Source organism: Phoenix dactylifera, chromosome 1, assembly GCF_009389715.1.
Source record: "Phoenix dactylifera cultivar Barhee BC4 chromosome 1, palm_55x_up_171113_PBpolish2nd_filt_p, whole genome shotgun sequence".
NCBI lineage: Eukaryota > Viridiplantae > Streptophyta > Magnoliopsida > Arecales > Arecaceae > Phoenix > Phoenix dactylifera.
Genome location: NC_052392.1, coordinates 11,749,668 through 11,768,688, shown reverse-complemented (window position 1 = coordinate 11,768,688; position 19,021 = coordinate 11,749,668). Strand labels below are relative to the sequence as shown.

Below are 19,021 nucleotides of genomic sequence, written 5' to 3'. Positions count from 1 at the left end.
ATGCTAAGCCAGCACTACCACACCAATCAAATGAAAAAAAGTGACTACTGAGTTAATGAAACTATGAATAATAGTCACAGCAGTGGCATGATGTCATGAACATTAGTGCCAACAGCAGCAATAAAAAGAAAACCCAATAAAAGATACCACACCACTTCCACCTTAACCTTGTATCACCAGCTGCCTTCACTCCAGAAAAAACATATTCAGACTCAATGTTGTAGCTGATTACAATATACTAGTGTGATCGGGACATAAGTTACCTATATAGCATCAGAAAATAACCCTTTACTGACACCCAAACCATTTAGCAGGTTTACTCACTTCCCTAGGTTTTGTTTCTGTCTTCGTTCCAATGAACACGATGTGTTATTGTTTCAACAAATGTTTTGGTTAGGAAAGTTTATAGCCTTGTCATAAAACCATTAACAAAGCCTGACAATGATTTTTTCTAAAATCGAACCTGCGTCCAAAATATGGCCTTGTAAAAATGAATCCAACTCAACAACAAACACTAAGGACCCCTGACTCACCTATGACCCTTCAAAAAGATGTTCCTAATTTACTTATTATATTGTCTGCAAAATTCTGCAAAAATAAAATATCTTGGATGCACAACTGTAGCATGTGGAGATGAAGCCTGACATATCATTTTTTTTTTTTAATGTCAGAAACAGACATGAAGATCTTAAGAAATGCAAGTTATGTGGCACATAAACAAATTCAGAGTTTGACACTCTGGATCATGTGCCTCTTGTGATTTGATATATATGATAAGCACAATTAGTAGGCACTTACCAGGTGAAAAAGAACAAAAAACATTACAACTACATAAGCTTTCAGGTGGAAGAAAAAAAACATTATTTTAGGTTTCAATTACAGAATCAAACCAACCAATCTGGTATACTCTTCATGTTAATTTAAACTAGCAATACAACTATAGGCTTTATGTGGAATAGCATGCTGTGGGTAACCAATAAGTGCAAATTTATCTCTTTTCCAGATAGTTATTATCAAGATTCTGAAGAAAAAATTCTGGAAGTCAACAGATATTCCAAAAGAAAGAGCATTTAAGGTTCTCTTCTATCTTGAACATTTCAAGTCACAAAATTCAGCTCATAAAAGGATATTATAACTAACTGAAAGCAGTATTAGATATAAATTGATGGGAAAGAGATTTAGATACAGGTCATAGATACAATATTGCAGTTACAAGAAAACCGGCTCCTCTTGTCAACTAATTTTTCTCCCGCAACAAGTTCTTAATCATATTAACTAAAGGAGGCGTACCCTTGGCCATGATTTCTAACCTAGAAGTATTTGAAGCATGTGAGAACAGAGAAAGCCCAAAAAATACAAGCTCAGGAAGAAACAATCTTGATGACAGAAAACCATGCCAGTAGTGAGGCTCTAAATTAAAAAAAGCATCAAAAAACCTCCTTGTTCCTTGCAAGTCAAGTTTAAGCAGGATATCCATACCGAAGCAGAAAAACTCCCTTTGCCTTCTCCTTTCAATGGGCCACAGATTCTTCCAAACCTCTGCGGACAGTTCATTACCTGAAAGATCATGATCAGAACCAAGGAACCGAACAATTGAGTTTGCAACAATCGGAGCCGCGGCTAGCGTCCTTGCTACCATGTAACCTGTTGATGGGTGAACCATGCCTGCAGTCCCCCCTATTCCAACAACCCTTTGTGGAAGCACCGGAAGAGGGCCTCCCATAGGAATCACACATCTCTCATCTTCTTCAATGCTCTTAACTTTGATACCTAAGTGCCTCAATCTAGCCACCATCCTTTCCTGTATATCCTCCATTCGCAAACCAGGACGAGCAACCAAGGAAGTCTCTTCCAGAAATATCCCTGTTGAAGAAAATGGCATCGCATACAAAAAAGTTGGAACTCTGCAGTTTCTCTCTTTCAAAGCTGTCCCATCTGTGAGATGTGAATCTCTCCAATCCATGAAGACCATCTTGTCCAAATCGAATGGGTGTTCTTCCACTTCTGCCAAAATTCCATAAGCCACCTGGTACCCAGGATTGTAAAGCTTATCATACTGCACAAGACACCTTGAAAATCCAGTGGCATCAAGAACCACGGTGGCCTGAATTGTGACACCATCATTACAAATTAGCAATGATTTCGACTCCTCATGAATCACCTTGACAACCTTTGCTGGATGGAACCGGACACCATTGGATACACATTTCTGCATCATCTTCGATTTGAGCTGCTTGCGATCGACCCGAGCATAAGGCCGACCGAGAAGCTTCTTCTTGAGGTCATCCACATAAACCACTGCACCAGGCCAGGTGGCATCAAGGCAATCAAGAAGGTCCAAGGCTTCAAATTCATCAACCCAGACACCATAGTTATTAGGCCAGATAAGTTTGGGGGATGGGTCGATGGAGCAGACTGAGAGGCCTGCCTCGGAGACCTGCTGGGCCACGGCGAGCCCTGCAGGGCCGCCGCCGACAACTGCAAGGTCCAGGGTGAGACCTTTCGAGGGGTCGTACAAGGGGAGATCAAATTCAAGGTTCTCTTTCTTGGTTTCGGGCACGAGTTCCAGAAGGGCATTGCTGCCAGCTCGAGCCAACCCTTTCTCAGCCCATTTCCGGTGGGATCTCCTACAGGAAGCTCTGCGGTCCTGCCGCTGAAGCTTTCCGGAGTGAGAAAGGCCCTGCCTTTCCGCAAGGCCGTGAACCGGGTGCAGCAATTCAAGCCTGCTGTGGATTCTGAGGAGGGCATCCATGAAACCTAGGGTCCGGTCTCCAAGGAAACCTATTTCTCAAATCAAATTGGCACTACAGAGAGCTCAATTTGGTATTACACTTAGGTATCTCAGAGCTTGAAGCGGATGTCGAGGGATTCCAAAGAGACAACTTTGCAGGAGAAGATGAGAGGAGTAAGAGAAGACAACAGTTTTAGATGAATTTCCCACCGGTTCTGAGATGCTCTCAGTAATTCCCTGAATCGAGAGATAATTAAGAAACAAAGACCACAAAATCTAGATGGGTTTGCGTGAATTCCCCGGAACCCAAGTGAAACTTGGTTCTTCGAGGGGATTGGACGAGGTTCCGAAGGAATAATCGAAGGAATCGAGTGCGCCAACCGATAAGATTCATTCAAGGGAGGACCGGAACTCAAGGCAGCTGCTATTTGTAAACGAGGAAAGATGGGCATGGAGCTCTTACCAGGAAGAGAGAGCGGAGGAGGAGGAGGAGGAGGAGGACGGGAGCCATCGCGGTTTGAGGATTCGGAACTCGACAAATTTGAGAGGTTGGAAGCCCCCTTGGGAATTGAGGCCCGTAAGATACCACCCCTTCCCGTGGAGCTTTGCAATCGTGCAGTTTGGCGCGTGTCATCCGCAAGAGGTGGTCGGTCGCACTTCCATTTTAAAAAATTAATTAATTAATTAATTAATGTACTTTTGACTTCTATGGTGCATTTCTTTTATTTTTCAAGGATAATGATAAGGAGGAGTATTCAATGGTTGCACTGTAACAGTGGAGAGCAGACATCATTATCCTTGTATAAGAGTACTGCTTGGCATAAAAGTAGCATACCCGAAATGAGATGAAAGACTTCATTGCAATTTTATCCTAAATAATGGTTCATAAAAATTGAGATGCACAAAACATTTTGCTTTGTAAAGCCCCTTCCATTTGCTTTTCTAATTTTTCTTTTTTTTTCCTGAATTATCAATAACTACTACGCTAAGCTCAGCATTAGAGTGCTTCTCTAAAGCTTGTAGTTTGTAGGTGTTATTGGGAAGTAACATGATTGGGATAATAACAGTGAGATTTTAGAACGCTTTTTTTTTTTTAAATATTTTGCATGTATATTCTCATAAAATATTTATTTTATTTTTTTATTTTTTTATCTTTATTTTGATATATTCATACTTTTTTTTTCAAAATAGAAGAAAGCAAAAGATTTCTAGATTTTATAGGAAAAGCCATTAATAAGGGAAGGAGAGGCAACCAAGTTCTGCCCAAAAAAAAAAAAAAAGAGTACAGTTGGTGGTTGTCGAAATGCAATCAATTGTTGCTGACAGTCATCGTTTTCATTTCCTAATGCTATGCAATTCTTAGGAACCTAGTTTGTTCAAAAGAGTATGCACAAATGAATGGATCTCGAATAGTTATTATGCAGTAAACAACCATTAATGACTGTCCGTTACTAGAATGGTATGAAAGCATCGTTATTTTTCTGCATATATATCATCTATCGTAAACATTATGGCGGCTTGTTCTTTGGTGTCCCCTGTTTTTCCCTTCCTTAATTTTTTTTTCCTTCATTCGGAGCATAGTAGAGAATCATCCCACCTAGACCCTCCGCATATAAGTGTATGGGTACGACTGCTAGTTTAACGCTCGGGTTATCCCCCGCGTTGTAAATTCCGAAGTAACAGGAGCACCCAAGGCTTGGTGCCATGGATATGTCTTATGGTCTGTACAAGAATATTGTCGCTGGCCATTAAATTTTATAAAGAGCTGCGTTACGATCAGAGACATGTCTCGCCAGCATTATTTTTTGGATCAGATATTGCAATGTCACGTTACGTAGAAAAGAGGACCATCTCAATCTAGGAACAAATATATCTCGGCCCTTTTTTTCTCAAATACTGTCTCCGGTGCATGCACGCACCGCCTTTGCGGGCACTGTGTGGCTTTTTCCCATTCAAAGAACTGACCGACTGGATGGGCGAAGTGGGGGGTGGGCCACCAACCCACTGACCTCGAGAATATAAAAAGATACTGCTGCTGCCCGCACGCAAAAAGTTCCCACTGACCTCCCCCTACTTTAGCCCAAGAGAATTCCTATATTTTGTCATTCCCTTAAATTTCAATGAGTATTGTTACCGGCCAAAGCGGCTTTCGGACCGTGATGGGCTAGATTGGCCATGCTCGACATATATTACGAGCTACAACAATCATATTTAAGAGTTCTACGATTATCAGCTGAATCTAGCGAGGCACTTTCGAGATATTAGGATCCTGATTTGTAATGACATGAAGTTTGAAGCTAAGCACGTTTACAGAAAGGTCAATAGGGTCGCAAACTAGATAGCATTTTACGTTGCAAATCACTTTAGAGGTGCACTGTAGGTCAAAAAGAGAGAGATGTCTAGAACACTTTGAGATTTGTTATTTTTCAATTTTTTTGAAAATATCTATACTATAATTATATGAATCATCCGTCTTAAAAGAAGAAGAAGGAGCAGCAGCAAATGCCCGAAAGCACATTTGAGGCATGATACAAAATCTTGCACCCCTTTCAAGATTATCTCAAAAACTCCGCGACCACGTAAGAAGGCCACCATCATGGTACGGAACTTGGTCATAAGTTCGACTCAGAAAATGTTATGCGCGATCAAGAAACTGGGCAGGAAATCTCGTTCTCCATCGTTAAAGAGTCATAAAAAAAATTTAGGAGACATGTCTAAGAAACATGAAGAGCCAAAGTTGGGTTGGGCGATACCATAATCACCCATTTCCACGAACCATGCTGGTTTGGGTGGCTTCTGAGTTGAATGATATCGTAAGGACAAAACTTTGTAAGAGAGGACTTCATAAAATATTTTATAATTCACCCCAAGATTCCAAGCAAGAAGAAAGGCCTTTTTTTTTTTTCCCCTTCTTCTTCTTCTTCTTCCTCCTCCTGGCATGAAGGGCTCGTTTGGTTCACGGAAAGCATTTTTTCCTCATAGGAATATAATTTCTGAAAAATAAATTTCTAGAAAAAAGATGTCTGGAAAAATACTTTTGGCATGTTTGGTTGACCATGGAAACATGACAGATTTCTAAAGTGCTTATGTTTGATTGATCATCAACTATTCTGAAAAAGTTATGTATAATTCCTATTATACCCTTAATAAAAATTAGATATTTAATATATTTTTAATGCTGAAGAACCTTTTTGGGAAAAAATAAAAATGGAGTAATTCTCGGCTTACGGAAAAGTAACTATTCTATGTTTTTCATGAAAATTTTTTTCCAATAAAACGTGAAAATCATATTTCCATAGGAATACAACTTTTCTATGTTTCTTTTTTGAAAACTCTAATCAAACAAAAGGCATCTTATTACTATTCCGTTGACCACATTTTCATCCCTTTTTTTTTTTTGCGAGCCAAACGAGCCTTAAGAGAAAAGGTTTTGGAGGTGCTCTATCATTCTCTCTGGCTCAAACACTTGTTTATATGAGGTTCCAATATTGGAAGTGTGTTCACAGTATTTCGATGATGGTGGATTTTCATCTTTGGGCATGCTAGCCTTGGAGAGAGGAGCATGTCAAGATGTGTCCACTGTAATGATGGTGTATCCAAATCCATGATAATCCTTCAATTTCAGTCTCCATGCCTCTGAACATTAGTCCTGAGGTGGATGAAACATATAAATTATTATGTACACCTCTTTCGCTGTCACTTATTTTTACGTTCTTGTGCATATCTTGGATGTCATTTATCGCTAGGGTTGAGTCATCTTTTTCCTTAGATGATCCGGAGGTGGTATCTCTACCACTAAAAGTTTTTGCTCATAAGCCGAAAACCACTAATCTAATTTATGCAGGAAATTTGAAAAGAAACAAGAGCAAATAGATAACCCATTTACATCCTAACACTTCCCATGTTTCTCCTTCCTTATTTCATTTCCTCATCAAAGTTGGATGCCTGTAGTTTCAGATCCCATCCTAAGCTGAACAAGTATCACGGACTCATTTGCTGGCAATGGGCGTTTTCCGTTCTGGGTCCAGAAACATAATAGGCCTATGTAACTGAGATCGCAACAAGAAGATTTGGGTGGCTATTTGTAAAAATATAGAAATGGATCCGCAGTGGAGCCACAGCTAAACAGTACAAAGGCTAAATTGCAAGATGACCAGAACAAAAAACAGATCAGAACCCTGCTTCCACATATATAATTTCATATCAGCCTAACTTTAAAAGCTTCATCCTTAAATCATCCACTAGCATTTTGCATTACCTACCACCTCCTCTGCAATTAGCTAGAATACAAGAGCGATAGCGCACGCAAAAAAAAAAAAAAGAAAAGAAAAAACCCAAAAAATTGCCCTGCAAAACAGTAACAAGGATAGAAATACAACAGCCAGCAGAGATTAGAGAAGATTAAAATGTCCAGAGTCCACAATGAGTATCCAGTGCACAAAATACGTTAGCTAAAAAAAGGTAGACTTTTAGAAGGAAGGCAGCATCTTCGCCACTAATAGAACACTAAGTAGGTTCAGCTCCCACAATCAGCAGATGTTGCATCCAAGTTAACCTGCCAACACAATTAACAATTTCTAAAACTCACAAGCGGTGACATGGAATTTAACCTCCGTCTTGCTGAAACTAAGAAGTGATCTAGAATGAGCTCTATATAGGAATGAGAGTGATCAAAAGAGTGATTAAACAATTAATTGCAGGACAAGGGTATTCAGTTTGGCCTACAGTTGATGACAATCATAGTAACAAACAAATGGTATGGAACCTTCTTACCCAAAAATAAAACAAAAAAAGAGAATGCCATTTAAAAAGTTAATAGAAGAATTAGAAATTATCAAAAATAGAGTACCTATCAATATGTTAAATATCAGCAAAAGAATACAAACCATGATATGCCGTACCGGATGGAGTGGGGCTTGCCGTACCGGGTGGTACTGGGCTTTCCATACCGTATCGGTTCGGTACCGGTATTCGGTACGGGTGGTATAGCGACACTCGGTACGCCAAAAAAATTGCGTACCATATTATACCGACACTATGCTAGTGTGGCACCAGTACGGGATCCGGTACCAAAATAGTGAATCTTGATACAAACTATTCAAAAAGTTACTAGAATTTCAGAAAAGCAGAATAATCAGTAAAAATCAGGGAGTAAAAAGTCAAGAATAAATGGAGATGCTTAAATAAAAGCATTTTGTTATTAACATAATGATAACTTGTATCTCATGCCAGTCAAGTGACAGTTAATACTACTGACAGAAAATAAGAGGAGCATTTTCTGAACAACCATTTATTACCCATGTGCTGGTTAGAATTCAGGATTCAACTCGATCCTCATTTACAATCACCATGCATCATGATCTTCCTCTCCTCCCATGTCAGTCTTCGATGTAAATTTTGCACATGGTCATGGAAGTCCAGATGCAAACTTTGCAATTTTTTGGCCTTGTCATATTCCTTAGTTCTGCGGTGAACTAACTTTAGTTCTCTTGACTGCTTTTCCTTTAATTTCAGCTGCCCCTGCATTTACAAGGCAAGCCTGAGTCGTGTATAGTCATAAATAAACAATTTTAATCATGTAAACAGCCTTAGTTCCAAATTGAGCCAGTGTTCCATCAAATCCTACAATGTATATACCTAGGCAATGAGTTCATGGAGAAAACAGAGTAATTTGATTCTGGATCATCCCATTGTCTATAAAAATGCACGGAAAGAGACAGCTTCATGATATGAGAGGTAGCATTTTTATTTTATTCATGTACCCATTTCAAATCCAAAATATTGAGATCGGATTAACCATAACCAACGATTCTTGTTCAACATATCTTGGAGTGATGTTACAAATCCTAGTGCACCACTCCTTTACTGAGGTTAAAATAACAATATCATCTGGCAAGGAACTCTTAGACAATTGGCCGATAATAACATCACTGTTCCCATCGGCATTCCAAAACCGGACACAAAACTTCAGATTCATAAGGCTCCTCCATGGCCACAAGTAAATTTAAGAACTAATTCCAAGTCCATGTTTTAAGCCCAAAATGCTATATGGGATAAACCATTTTGTTTAGTGAATGGAAGTTGACCTTTGGTGTAATAGTAGTTCCACTTATTGGACATGATAGCAGATTATTGTAGTATATGATGCAAAGTTGAATGCCACTTCCAGATCTATTAATGCTATCTACTATTCTCAAGGCACCGTGTCCTATATGCACCTTTTTTTGCATGTTTTCAGTTATCAATGATTGATTTTTCACATGAGGATAAACCTTAATCATATAGACATTCAATTGTTTCAGCAAGATAGCATCCAAGGTTTGCAAATTTTCATGTAGGACAATGAACACAACCTTTATCACAATTATTACAAAATACCACATAACGCACAAGCAAACATCTTCCCAAAATAGTCATATATCTACTCGTTTATGCAGAAACTTAGCTTTGTTTAGAAGGTGAAACCCAAAAATGAGTGGCCGATAACTGCAGTTATGTTCATACAACAACATAGACTTATCTATGGTGGTGATTGGGCATATGCTGGCACTGGATCTAACATGGAAGAGAAAAGGAGTTGTGATTATGGAAACTTTCATCCACAGAGTGCCTAATGAAGATGGATACGGAAAACCACCTCCTGGGAAGAATCTGATAACCTTAATTTTTGGGATTATACAATCGGTAAGGTCTCTGATTCTTTTAAATTTCTTTATTGCCGCTGATGCTTTCTCTCTTACAGATATGGTTCTTGGGGAAGTAACACGTGGATAGCTGGTCCATGCATCCAAACCGCTCCTTAATGTCCTTATGAAAGATGACATAACCTAATTAAAAGGTATACACCCTCTGTGTCTCAGCAGATTGTATCATCAGCCTGTGAGTGAGAGAGGTGGAGAGCTGTTCCAATGTCCTGGGAGCTGCTATTGTTTAGAACAGCGCTATAAAATAGTTTATGTAAACTTGAGGGTGTTTTGAAACAAATAGATCTTAGGTTTCACATGATGGTCCGTATATGTGGTATAAGACCAAGGTACTGCAAGTCTAATGTGTTTATAGAACTATATAGGATAAGAATTCAGGGAGAGAAGATTCTATGGCTCTTAAAATTTCTTGCAGAGCTTGGCACAGTAGACACTAGTTCAATTATCGGTGTTTATATCCAGCAAGATACTGTTTTGCCTCGACAAACTACCAAAAAGGGTATATAACTAACCTCAAGTTTTGGCATCACACCTTTATTTACTCCACACCATTTTTCACTTGTCACCCAAGGCCTGAAAAGAATAAGAAAGGAAACAAAACAAAGAATACTGAACGTATGAAATGAGCTTCTTCAAATGATAATACATGTAATATATGATAATCAACAAACAATAAGTAAATGAAAGTGACATTCTGCCGCTAGTGATAATAAGGAAAAGAAAAAAAATGACCGCTAACTTTACACTACAAGCCTAAAAGTTAAATGGCTCGTTAAAAAATTTTATACCTGGAATGTTTTTGTAAAGAAATAAATTGAAAATTTTGAACTCAATCTTATGGTTAATCATGTATGAAAAAGAAAAACAATCTTTTCTTACCTTGTACGACGGTGACGTGATAAAACAAAGTGCGCAATCAGGCTAAGATAGCACTTGCAATCTAAAGCAAATATCTATATGTTGGTCCATATCAAATTATACCAAATGATAAATAAAGAATAGCATGATCACTGGTGTAATATAGAGTATACATCAACAAATGACCATTGTGGTATGTATTGACTAGTGTCAGCTATTTAAGAGAGTATTTCTGAGATGCATTACACTACAGGCATGTGATTGGGCTAACACAATCTGTTCAGTCATATTGTGAGATCCATGTCAGTGGAGTCAAGAATCCGGCCATAGAAATCAGTGAAGCAATTGAATCTGAAGCATACTGTAGTAATGGTAGAATATATTCAACATTTTACTCAGTATCTTCCTACTAGTTTCATAATCAAATTGATTTATTGGCAGATTTTCATAGACCTCCTAGATTCTTTCAGTAGTTTTGTCACATAATGTGTCAGATTAGCTTAGGCCTTGATCACTATTTACTTCCATATACCTTTACATCATAATTGAATGGAGTATTGGTAATTTGAAGTCTTTTCTGAGTGCTTATTATTTTATGATGTTGATTTCACCCCAATTCTATGTTTCTAACATCATTCAAGATGAAAGTTTGGGAGCAAGATCTAAAGGAAGACGAGGTTATATTGTGCAATTGTTTTTCAAACCTATGCATTTTTTCTGGCCTTAGTTTAGATTCATTTTAGTATGATTCCCCTTCCTTGCCTTAAATTAAAGAATTCAAAATCTTTTGGATCCCTTGCTCTGTTATTTAAGTAGAAATGTAGTGGTCTTAATGTGATTATATATACTGCTTCCACATGTTTGTCCTTCGGGCACCATAGCTTTGTGGGATTCATAGTTCATACCCCAAGAATGCATTATGCCAAGGTTAAATCAGTAGCAACAAAAACCCACAATGAGATAAACTAATAAAGAAGGTCAATTTGCAACAAAAAAAAAGTAGACTCGCAATAAAGTCGACTACCTTCTTTTTATTTAGGAAAAAATAAGGTCGACCACATAAAGTGGGTTTGACTTATACGGTGAACATTCATACATACATTCAATGGCTGCAAGGTTGATGGCAACCAAGATTCAGACTGGCACAGAAAAGTTACAAGATAATGATATCAAATATATGGAAGCATTAACGTGGATTCAGATAAGCCACTATGCGAGTAATGGTCATTGAGTTTCTCAGAGTTTTTCCAGTTGATTAGCCATGTCCAGAAACTAAGGCATAATAGGTTGGAGTTGTACATCAATCAAAATTCATCTTGAATCAAAATGGATCTCATGGTAGTAAACACAACTAATAAAGGAAAAAAGCCTTATGACTTGTTAATAGGAACAGAGCACACATAGATGGCAATGTGTGAGGTTATAAGTATTTTTGGGAATTTGAGATGACTTCAACTGAAATAAACCCATCATGTATGAAGATCTGGATGGACCCAAATAACCCTATAGAAATTGAGGGCTGCTAAGCAATGAAAGGAATTATAAACTAACAGATTATGCATCAGACAGGACCGGGATAATCATTATTTATTAGCAAAAAAAGAACTAATCATTAGCAAGGAAATATTTTTGGATGAGGCTGACATGGAGGCAACCCAATATGCACTAAGCAAGTGGGAGGATTTTGAATAACCATAAGAGAGGGACGCATATGAACTTTTCCTGAATATTTTGATTTACTGCACCCTGAGATTGCTGCAACTAGGTGGCAGCCAAAAATACATATATCTATCTGCCATGGTAATGCCATACCAGCCCGAACCGTGCGGTCCAGAGTATACCATACCGTACCAGTTCGGTACCGGTATCCAGTACGGATGGCGTACCAACATTCGGTACGCCAAATAAATTCCGTACCGTACCGTACCGACACTGTGCTAGTATGGCACCGTTACGAAATCCGGTGCCGAGACGGCGAATCTTGATGGCTGCTTACTAACACTTTTACAAATCAAGAAAGTCACCACTTTGGCTTTTCGTTACAAAGCCTCTGCTGAAGAGGGACACCTTTAGCTATCTTCATTAAGCAACAATAGTATGCCCCAACTTCCATTCAAAACATTGAACCTTAGAACCTTTGGCTAAAAAAACTGCAGCATTCTTCATTTATCACCAAATCTTGAAGCCTACCTGACACTAAATTGTAGAGGATGCAACTACACTAGGTAATCTTATTGTAATTTTTTTAATTCCAAGAAAATAGATATGAGATCAATGCTACCATACTAGCAGCAGACACCACATACAACCAAGAGACTTACTACACATTTTTTTTTATTCTTAAAACCAGCATATGATTTTTAATTCTTCAACTTGGCATTGCATGTATTTCAATGAAAAGGAATTTTTATTCAGCAATGAAAATTCAAGACAAACAAAAATGGCCACTTCACCTCCCACTTGAAGACACGATGATGTGTGAAGGATCACATAAAAATTTGAGTAACTTATCAGCATGTTCCTTGGACTTCACAAAGATGGTTCCCGTATGATATGATGTTGACCAATAACAAGGAAAGACAGCTGCTTGACAATATATGGAAGTTTGTTCATGTATGAAATCCATGATGGTGACCGATGACAAATCTTTGTCCAAATTCTCAATATGGAAATGGTGATAGCTTTCTTCATGGAAAATATTAATTTGCGATAAATCTTCATCTAGTTTGGAATTACTTTTTATGCAACTCTTCCCTGCCAATAAAAGGTCAGACATGAATCATGTTTTCACCTGCATGCTATCTATCATTTAATAAGAGCAATGAGGTCTACCTCTAGATGTCTGCTCCAAAACATTACTTGAATCAGGAATCCTTATTTCCTACAACAACCAGAAGATTCATCAGAAAACTCAAGAATATGATTCTTCCAACATATGAAGAGGGTTACAGAAAATTTTGACTTGATCTCTACAATTTTTTTCATATACCATTTATACATGAGTTGTAGTGTTATACTACAACTATGTAATTATCTTATGTAACCTGATTTGAAAAATGGGTGCAAAACTAGATACCAGCGGAAACATTATTTTTCCCTTCTTACTATATGGCAAATTATCAAAAATTAAGCATAAGTGCCGAAAAAGGTAAACAATCCCTCTAATTGATAAAGACAAAAATTCTCAGTTTATATCAGGTGTATGATAACCATACATACCCACATGCACACTCATACCTTGCAGTGGAGAAAAGATTTTTGTGGCTTCTCTGAACGGCGGTCAACTGTTGACCTATGCATCCCACCAGGGCGTGCAACAACTGTTATATTAGAAAACTCATATCCAAATCCAACTGATTCAGTTTCATGGCTTGGTGCAGGTCGCAGAGGCCTAGGTGTTGCTCGGAAAGGGCTAATTGCTGGGTCCACTTGCATGCTTGTTTCTTTCAGTTTCCTCCTTGCAATATCCAGAAAATGGTTTAATGTTTGGTCTTCTACATTTTTAGACTGAAGAAGGCATATATTTTCTACACCAGTTATTGATCTCTCCCCTGCCATAGGACCATGTTGCCAAAAAACACTAAAAGTGCAGGTGCATATAGATTCTCCTTCACAGAATTTGTGTTTGGAAAAGGATGCCTACCATTTGAACACCACAGTTCAATATCCAGAAAAGTAGATCAATGTGATGACTTGATATAGATCAGAGTTTTAAGATGGGTCTTAACAGACATTATAACAGTTCTAGTCACCTCCCATTACTTGTCTGCATCTTCATGCAAGCCTGCATGATATAGTACATACATACGTATGCACGTACATACATACGTATCTACGTACACACACATAGATAAATATACATATATATACATGCATACATATATATATACATAGGCACCTACATATTAAAGTACATTAACATATGTTCATGCATGCATAGATATTCGATAAGCACGATGTCGAAATTCATTATCATAATTAAAGTGTTGCATAGCAACTTTTTACTTTGTAGGATTGGAGATTTTGATACAAAATTAGCATATTAAGGTGGCATTTGGTGACCCAAATGGGATCACCAAGATAATCTTAGATCACCGGTGATCCTTATCCTGAGATAATATGATCCCTGATGATCTAAAATCACTGTATTTGGTATGCTATATTCTAGTGATCAAAGATTTCCAGATATCTAGGAGTAACCTGTTTGGTATTCCATATGAATCCAAGATCACTTACCATATAATACCAAAACTACCCTTAATATATTCCATAAGAATATATTTATTAATCATATAAAATATATTATAATAAAATATTAATATATTTATTAATTTATTAATTATTTTTGTATTTCATAAAAATATAGTTATTAGTCCTATAGTTTATTAATCCTATAAATATATATTAATTGTTATTATAGAATTAGTATTTTTATTTATAATTATAATATATTATTTTTAATAGTAATGTTTATTTTGATAAGAAAAACAAGACAAATAGAAGTAATATATTAAATAATTTTATCATATAAATAAAAAGTATAATAATATATTTCTACTATAACTTAAAATTATCATTGAATAATAATATGCAATAATATATTATAATATAATATATATCATAAATGCAATATATAATATCAATTATAATATAATAAAATATAATATATTAATGGTATATTGATATACCAATTTTTTTAGCTAGATTGAGGGGCATTTTTGTTCTCAAATTTCAGCCCAAGATCACTGCCCAAGGGTGATCTTGGATATCCGACCTCAAGGAAAGGTATCCCACCATTGAGTTGGACGGTGATTTGAGACGTGGGGGCGATTTGGGATCACTGCCACGTAAGATCACTGTAATGCAACCAAACATGGTGATCTCATCACCTCCATCCACATTATCTTTGATCTTGGGATGATCAACCCATACCAAACGCTATCTAAATGTACATGCGTACTGCTATCAGACCCAAACCCAATACCAAGAAAAAGGCCTCCACAACCGGGATACCATATGACCAAAAAGGATTGGCATTCGGGATGTCAGCACAACGCACAGTGGATCCCTAGTATAAAGCATCAATCTCCTTATGACATTTTGCCCTGAAGCTTTTTCCTTTTACCAGGTTTTGGCCCCAAAGCATTTTCCAATGTACTTTACACTCTACACATAAAAAATAAATAAAAAAAAAGAGAGCAAAATTCAAGGATTAACTACCAAAACAGAGTGCCACCCAAGGATAGAAACCCCATCAAAGTAGATAACAGAAAAGGCAAAAAAACAAAACTAAAATTCAAAAAAAAAATCAGAATCCAGCATTGACATAAAAGCAAATAGCGCCAACAATTGATATGTTACATCTGCTGCTAGCTGACTTTGTGGGGAAAAAGAACTGCTTAAATGTGACTAAAGAAACAAAAAACTGAAAGAAACCAACAGAAGGAACTAGTTAGAAGATAAAACCAACACATTTAACATTGAATATTTGTCAGAATTTAATTAAATGAAAGCATAATTTCCTGATAGAAAACAAAATAACACCAGGAAGATCCATAAAGTAACCAATTGTTCAGTTGATATCACAGACCAGAGATAAAGCTTAAAATATTGAGCATGTAACAGCACATGTAAAACAACAATTCAATATATTTGGACATAGAACGAGGTCAATCAACAATATGAATTCCAATTCCAGACAATAACATACCAAACAGTTAAAATTTCAGTAAGAAATAGAAGTAAATGATCCATTTTCACAACAAATGAATTCCGAAGAACAGAGCACCACTAAAAGATATTATACATGGAAAACATTAATATTGTTTATTAAAGCACTGCCATTATAGCATAAACTTCTTGAGCAATCAAAAGGCAAGTTGTCCATGATCCCTATCATACATATTTTGTTCTTTTTGGAAAAAACACCTCACTGGGTTCTATCCCTTTAAGAGAGACGAGAATTGCATGAAGCAGAAATACAATTGTATATATAAATATGGTTAAGCTCAAAGTTAATAGGAGTATAGGCCCAAAACCATCCATCCTCTCACATGCCTCAAACATGTTAAGAAAAAAAACTTCCAAAAAAGAAAAGAAAATGCAAATAAAAACCTCAGGATAACAAACTACAGAATAAAAGAAATTTTCACTAAGAGAGCTAGAAACACAAAATCTAAACATAGAATATCATAAAAGGACCAGAAAACATGGAATTTGAAATATCGACCAACATAAAATTTCCACTCCAAAACAAGACAGGCATGCACAACAACTTAAAAAAAATAAAAAAATAACTCTTAAAAATATAACTCTTGCTAAAAAATTGCACAGTAAACTTCGAGAGGCAAACAGTGATCTTAAAACCCAAAACTTTGATACCATGCAAGAAAAAGAATGCTCTGACCCAAATTTTTATAGATTTAAAAAAGAATCCAGACATGAAAACCAAAAACCAGATTAAAAAAACAAAAATCCCACAAAGTTTCAATCCCAATCAAGAAAAAAATAATTAAATAAATGTAGACACAACATATCAACTTTTCCAAGAAAATAAGATTAGAAAAACAAAATCTATGCATGCATATGGATATATAAGATGCAACGGGACATTGAAATTAAAGAACCCATGCAGTTAATTATGACCGAAAATATCTAGAAACCAAGAATCATATATTTTAGTGGTCTCTAACCTATACATTATGTGGACAAAAAAATGGATGGTTTTCATTATTCTAGTGTACTAAAATACATGATACAGTATTTAAATTGAGAATTCATCTTATAGATCATAATTTACATATTGTAATATATATATATATAGGTTAAAAAGCAACAGATATTAATGCTTAGATTATAGTAAAATATGGTATCAAATCATTTTAACCATTCATTTATTTTTTTGCAACAATTCGATACATAGATTAGAGACCACCACATGATTTTTAGTTTCAAGTATTTTTAGCAGTATAGATCATGACTAATGGTATAGATCTTTAATTAAGTTGGCGTATTATTAAATTTAGACTCGAGAGGAATAGATACCTGCTCTCATGTCGAGAGAAGTAAAATCCATATGTATATATGTATGTATATATGCATGCATGTTTTCAAGTTACAATTGTTACATCTTTTTTGAATTGGATAATATCATCTACTATCTTGAAACTACATGCACACCAAAAATTATGCGACATGAGATCCCTAGCATATGCATCAAGTGGTCAAAAAAATATATCATCTCATATTATTTAAACTGTCTAATTTTTAACCATTTGATTCAAAGGCTAAGGATGTGTAAATCGGATCTTTAGATAATTTAGATGTAGTAGGCCAGGCTTGGATCATCGAAGTGGGACCCTACCATCCATTTAACAAAAACAACAAACCTAATAACAACGAAAACAAGCGTAATCATAATAATTTACCATCTTTACACTAAAAAGAAAAATGCGTCAACGAACATCAAAAATCCCCACTCCAGAACAAATCATGCCAAGTTAATAAAACAATTAATAACGCTTAAAGAACAGAACAGAGGTTTTATGGAAAACTAGATAATTTTGAGATTCAAGAACCATAACGCTTAAAGAACAGAACAGAGGTTCTATGGAAAACTAGATAATTTTAAAATTCAAGAACCAATCTCCGAGGCCAAAACTCTAAACTCATCCGATAACAGAGAACCCGCCTCAAGATTCACGTAAAAGTCCCACATCTCCCCCCACAAAAAAAAAAAACGAAAACAAATCACCAAGAAACCCTTAATCGTACCCAAAATCTAGAAAGAACCACTCACCGCGTCAATTACGGCGTCGTAGAACCGGATGTCGTTATCCCCGAAGGCGTAGGAGGCGCAAACCTCCATGCCCTCGATCACCTTCCGGCACTCGTCGTCCTGAAGCTGGATAGTCGTCGGCCGAAACCGTCCTCGAAACTCCTCCAGCTCCTCCGCCGTCCGAAACCCATCCGCCCGGTAGAGCTCGTCATAGTCGTCCGAGAAATTGCAGTACATGACGCGGAGGGCCCCCTGCTCCACGCGAAGCCGCACCGCATACCAGGCGTCGTCCAAGGGGGCGCGGAAGTCCAGGCATTGCGTCTCCGGATCCTCGCCGAGCGCCGGCGGCGCTGCCGCCCATTTCGGAGCCATACCTCTCCCTCTCGTGGTGATTCCTGGCGACGGTTGGTGCCGCAGGCAATGACACGATGCGACGTTGTGATGTGATCGGTCCTTACGGAACTAAATTACAATGTTGCCCCTTGCCTTTTGTTTGTTATAATACCCAATTATGTCGGGTTCACTTGGACTTGGGTCCGGTCTCACTGGACCGGTTCGAGTTGTGGATGCAGGGACCAAACCCAACCCTGGACCGGACTTGGACATTGGGTTTAACCAATAAATGACTCAAAGGAGTTGAAGAGCACTTTCTCTGGAAGTTTTTGGACGGCCAAAAAGTACTTTCTAGCCCTCCAAAAGCACTTTTAGATAAAAAAGGATGTTTGATAAAAATTTCGGAAAATTGTTCTAGCTTTTTCAGGAAGCTAAAAACAGCTTTTTGGGAGAAGCTCCATTTTGGAGCTTTCTTCCCCTCCAAAAGTACTTTTGGATGAAAAAGAGTGTTTAGTAAAAATTTTGGGAAGTTGTTTTAGTTTTCTACAAAGCTAAAAATAGCTTTTTGGGAGAAGCTCCATTTTGGAGCTTTCCGAAAAAGTTATTTTGAGATTTGTC

At 37.1% G+C, this 19,021-nt stretch overlaps 2 protein-coding genes across 3 annotated transcripts; both read right to left on the bottom strand.

Annotated features, from left to right (window-relative positions):
- Positions 1–1,132: 1,132 nt before the first annotated feature.
- LOC103722475 (lycopene beta cyclase, chloroplastic) lies at positions 1,133–3,312 on the bottom strand. Its single transcript, XM_008813043.4, has one exon. It carries the CDS (start codon positions 2,750–2,752, stop codon positions 1,238–1,240), a length of 1,515 nt encoding a protein of 504 aa, XP_008811265.2. The 5' UTR covers positions 2,753–3,312; the 3' UTR covers positions 1,133–1,237.
- Positions 3,313–6,920: 3,608 nt separating this feature from the next.
- LOC103722474 lies at positions 6,921–18,469 on the bottom strand. 2 transcript variants are annotated; one of them, XM_008813041.4, is made up of 7 exons: positions 18,092–18,469; positions 13,531–13,932; positions 13,126–13,174; positions 12,747–13,047; positions 9,948–10,008; positions 8,029–8,251; positions 6,921–7,286 (listed from the first exon to the last, which is right to left on the bottom strand). In XM_008813041.4, the coding sequence occupies exons 1-6, from the start codon at positions 18,440–18,442 to the stop codon at positions 8,066–8,068; spliced, it is 1,350 nt and encodes a 449-aa protein (XP_008811263.2). In that variant the 5' UTR covers positions 18,443–18,469; the 3' UTR covers positions 6,921–7,286; positions 8,029–8,065. The 2 variants fall into 2 exon arrangements, with proteins under 2 accessions (XP_008811263.2, XP_026666354.2); XM_026810553.2 differs by lacking the exon at positions 13,531–13,932.
- Between the last annotated feature and the right edge of the window lie 552 nt (positions 18,470–19,021).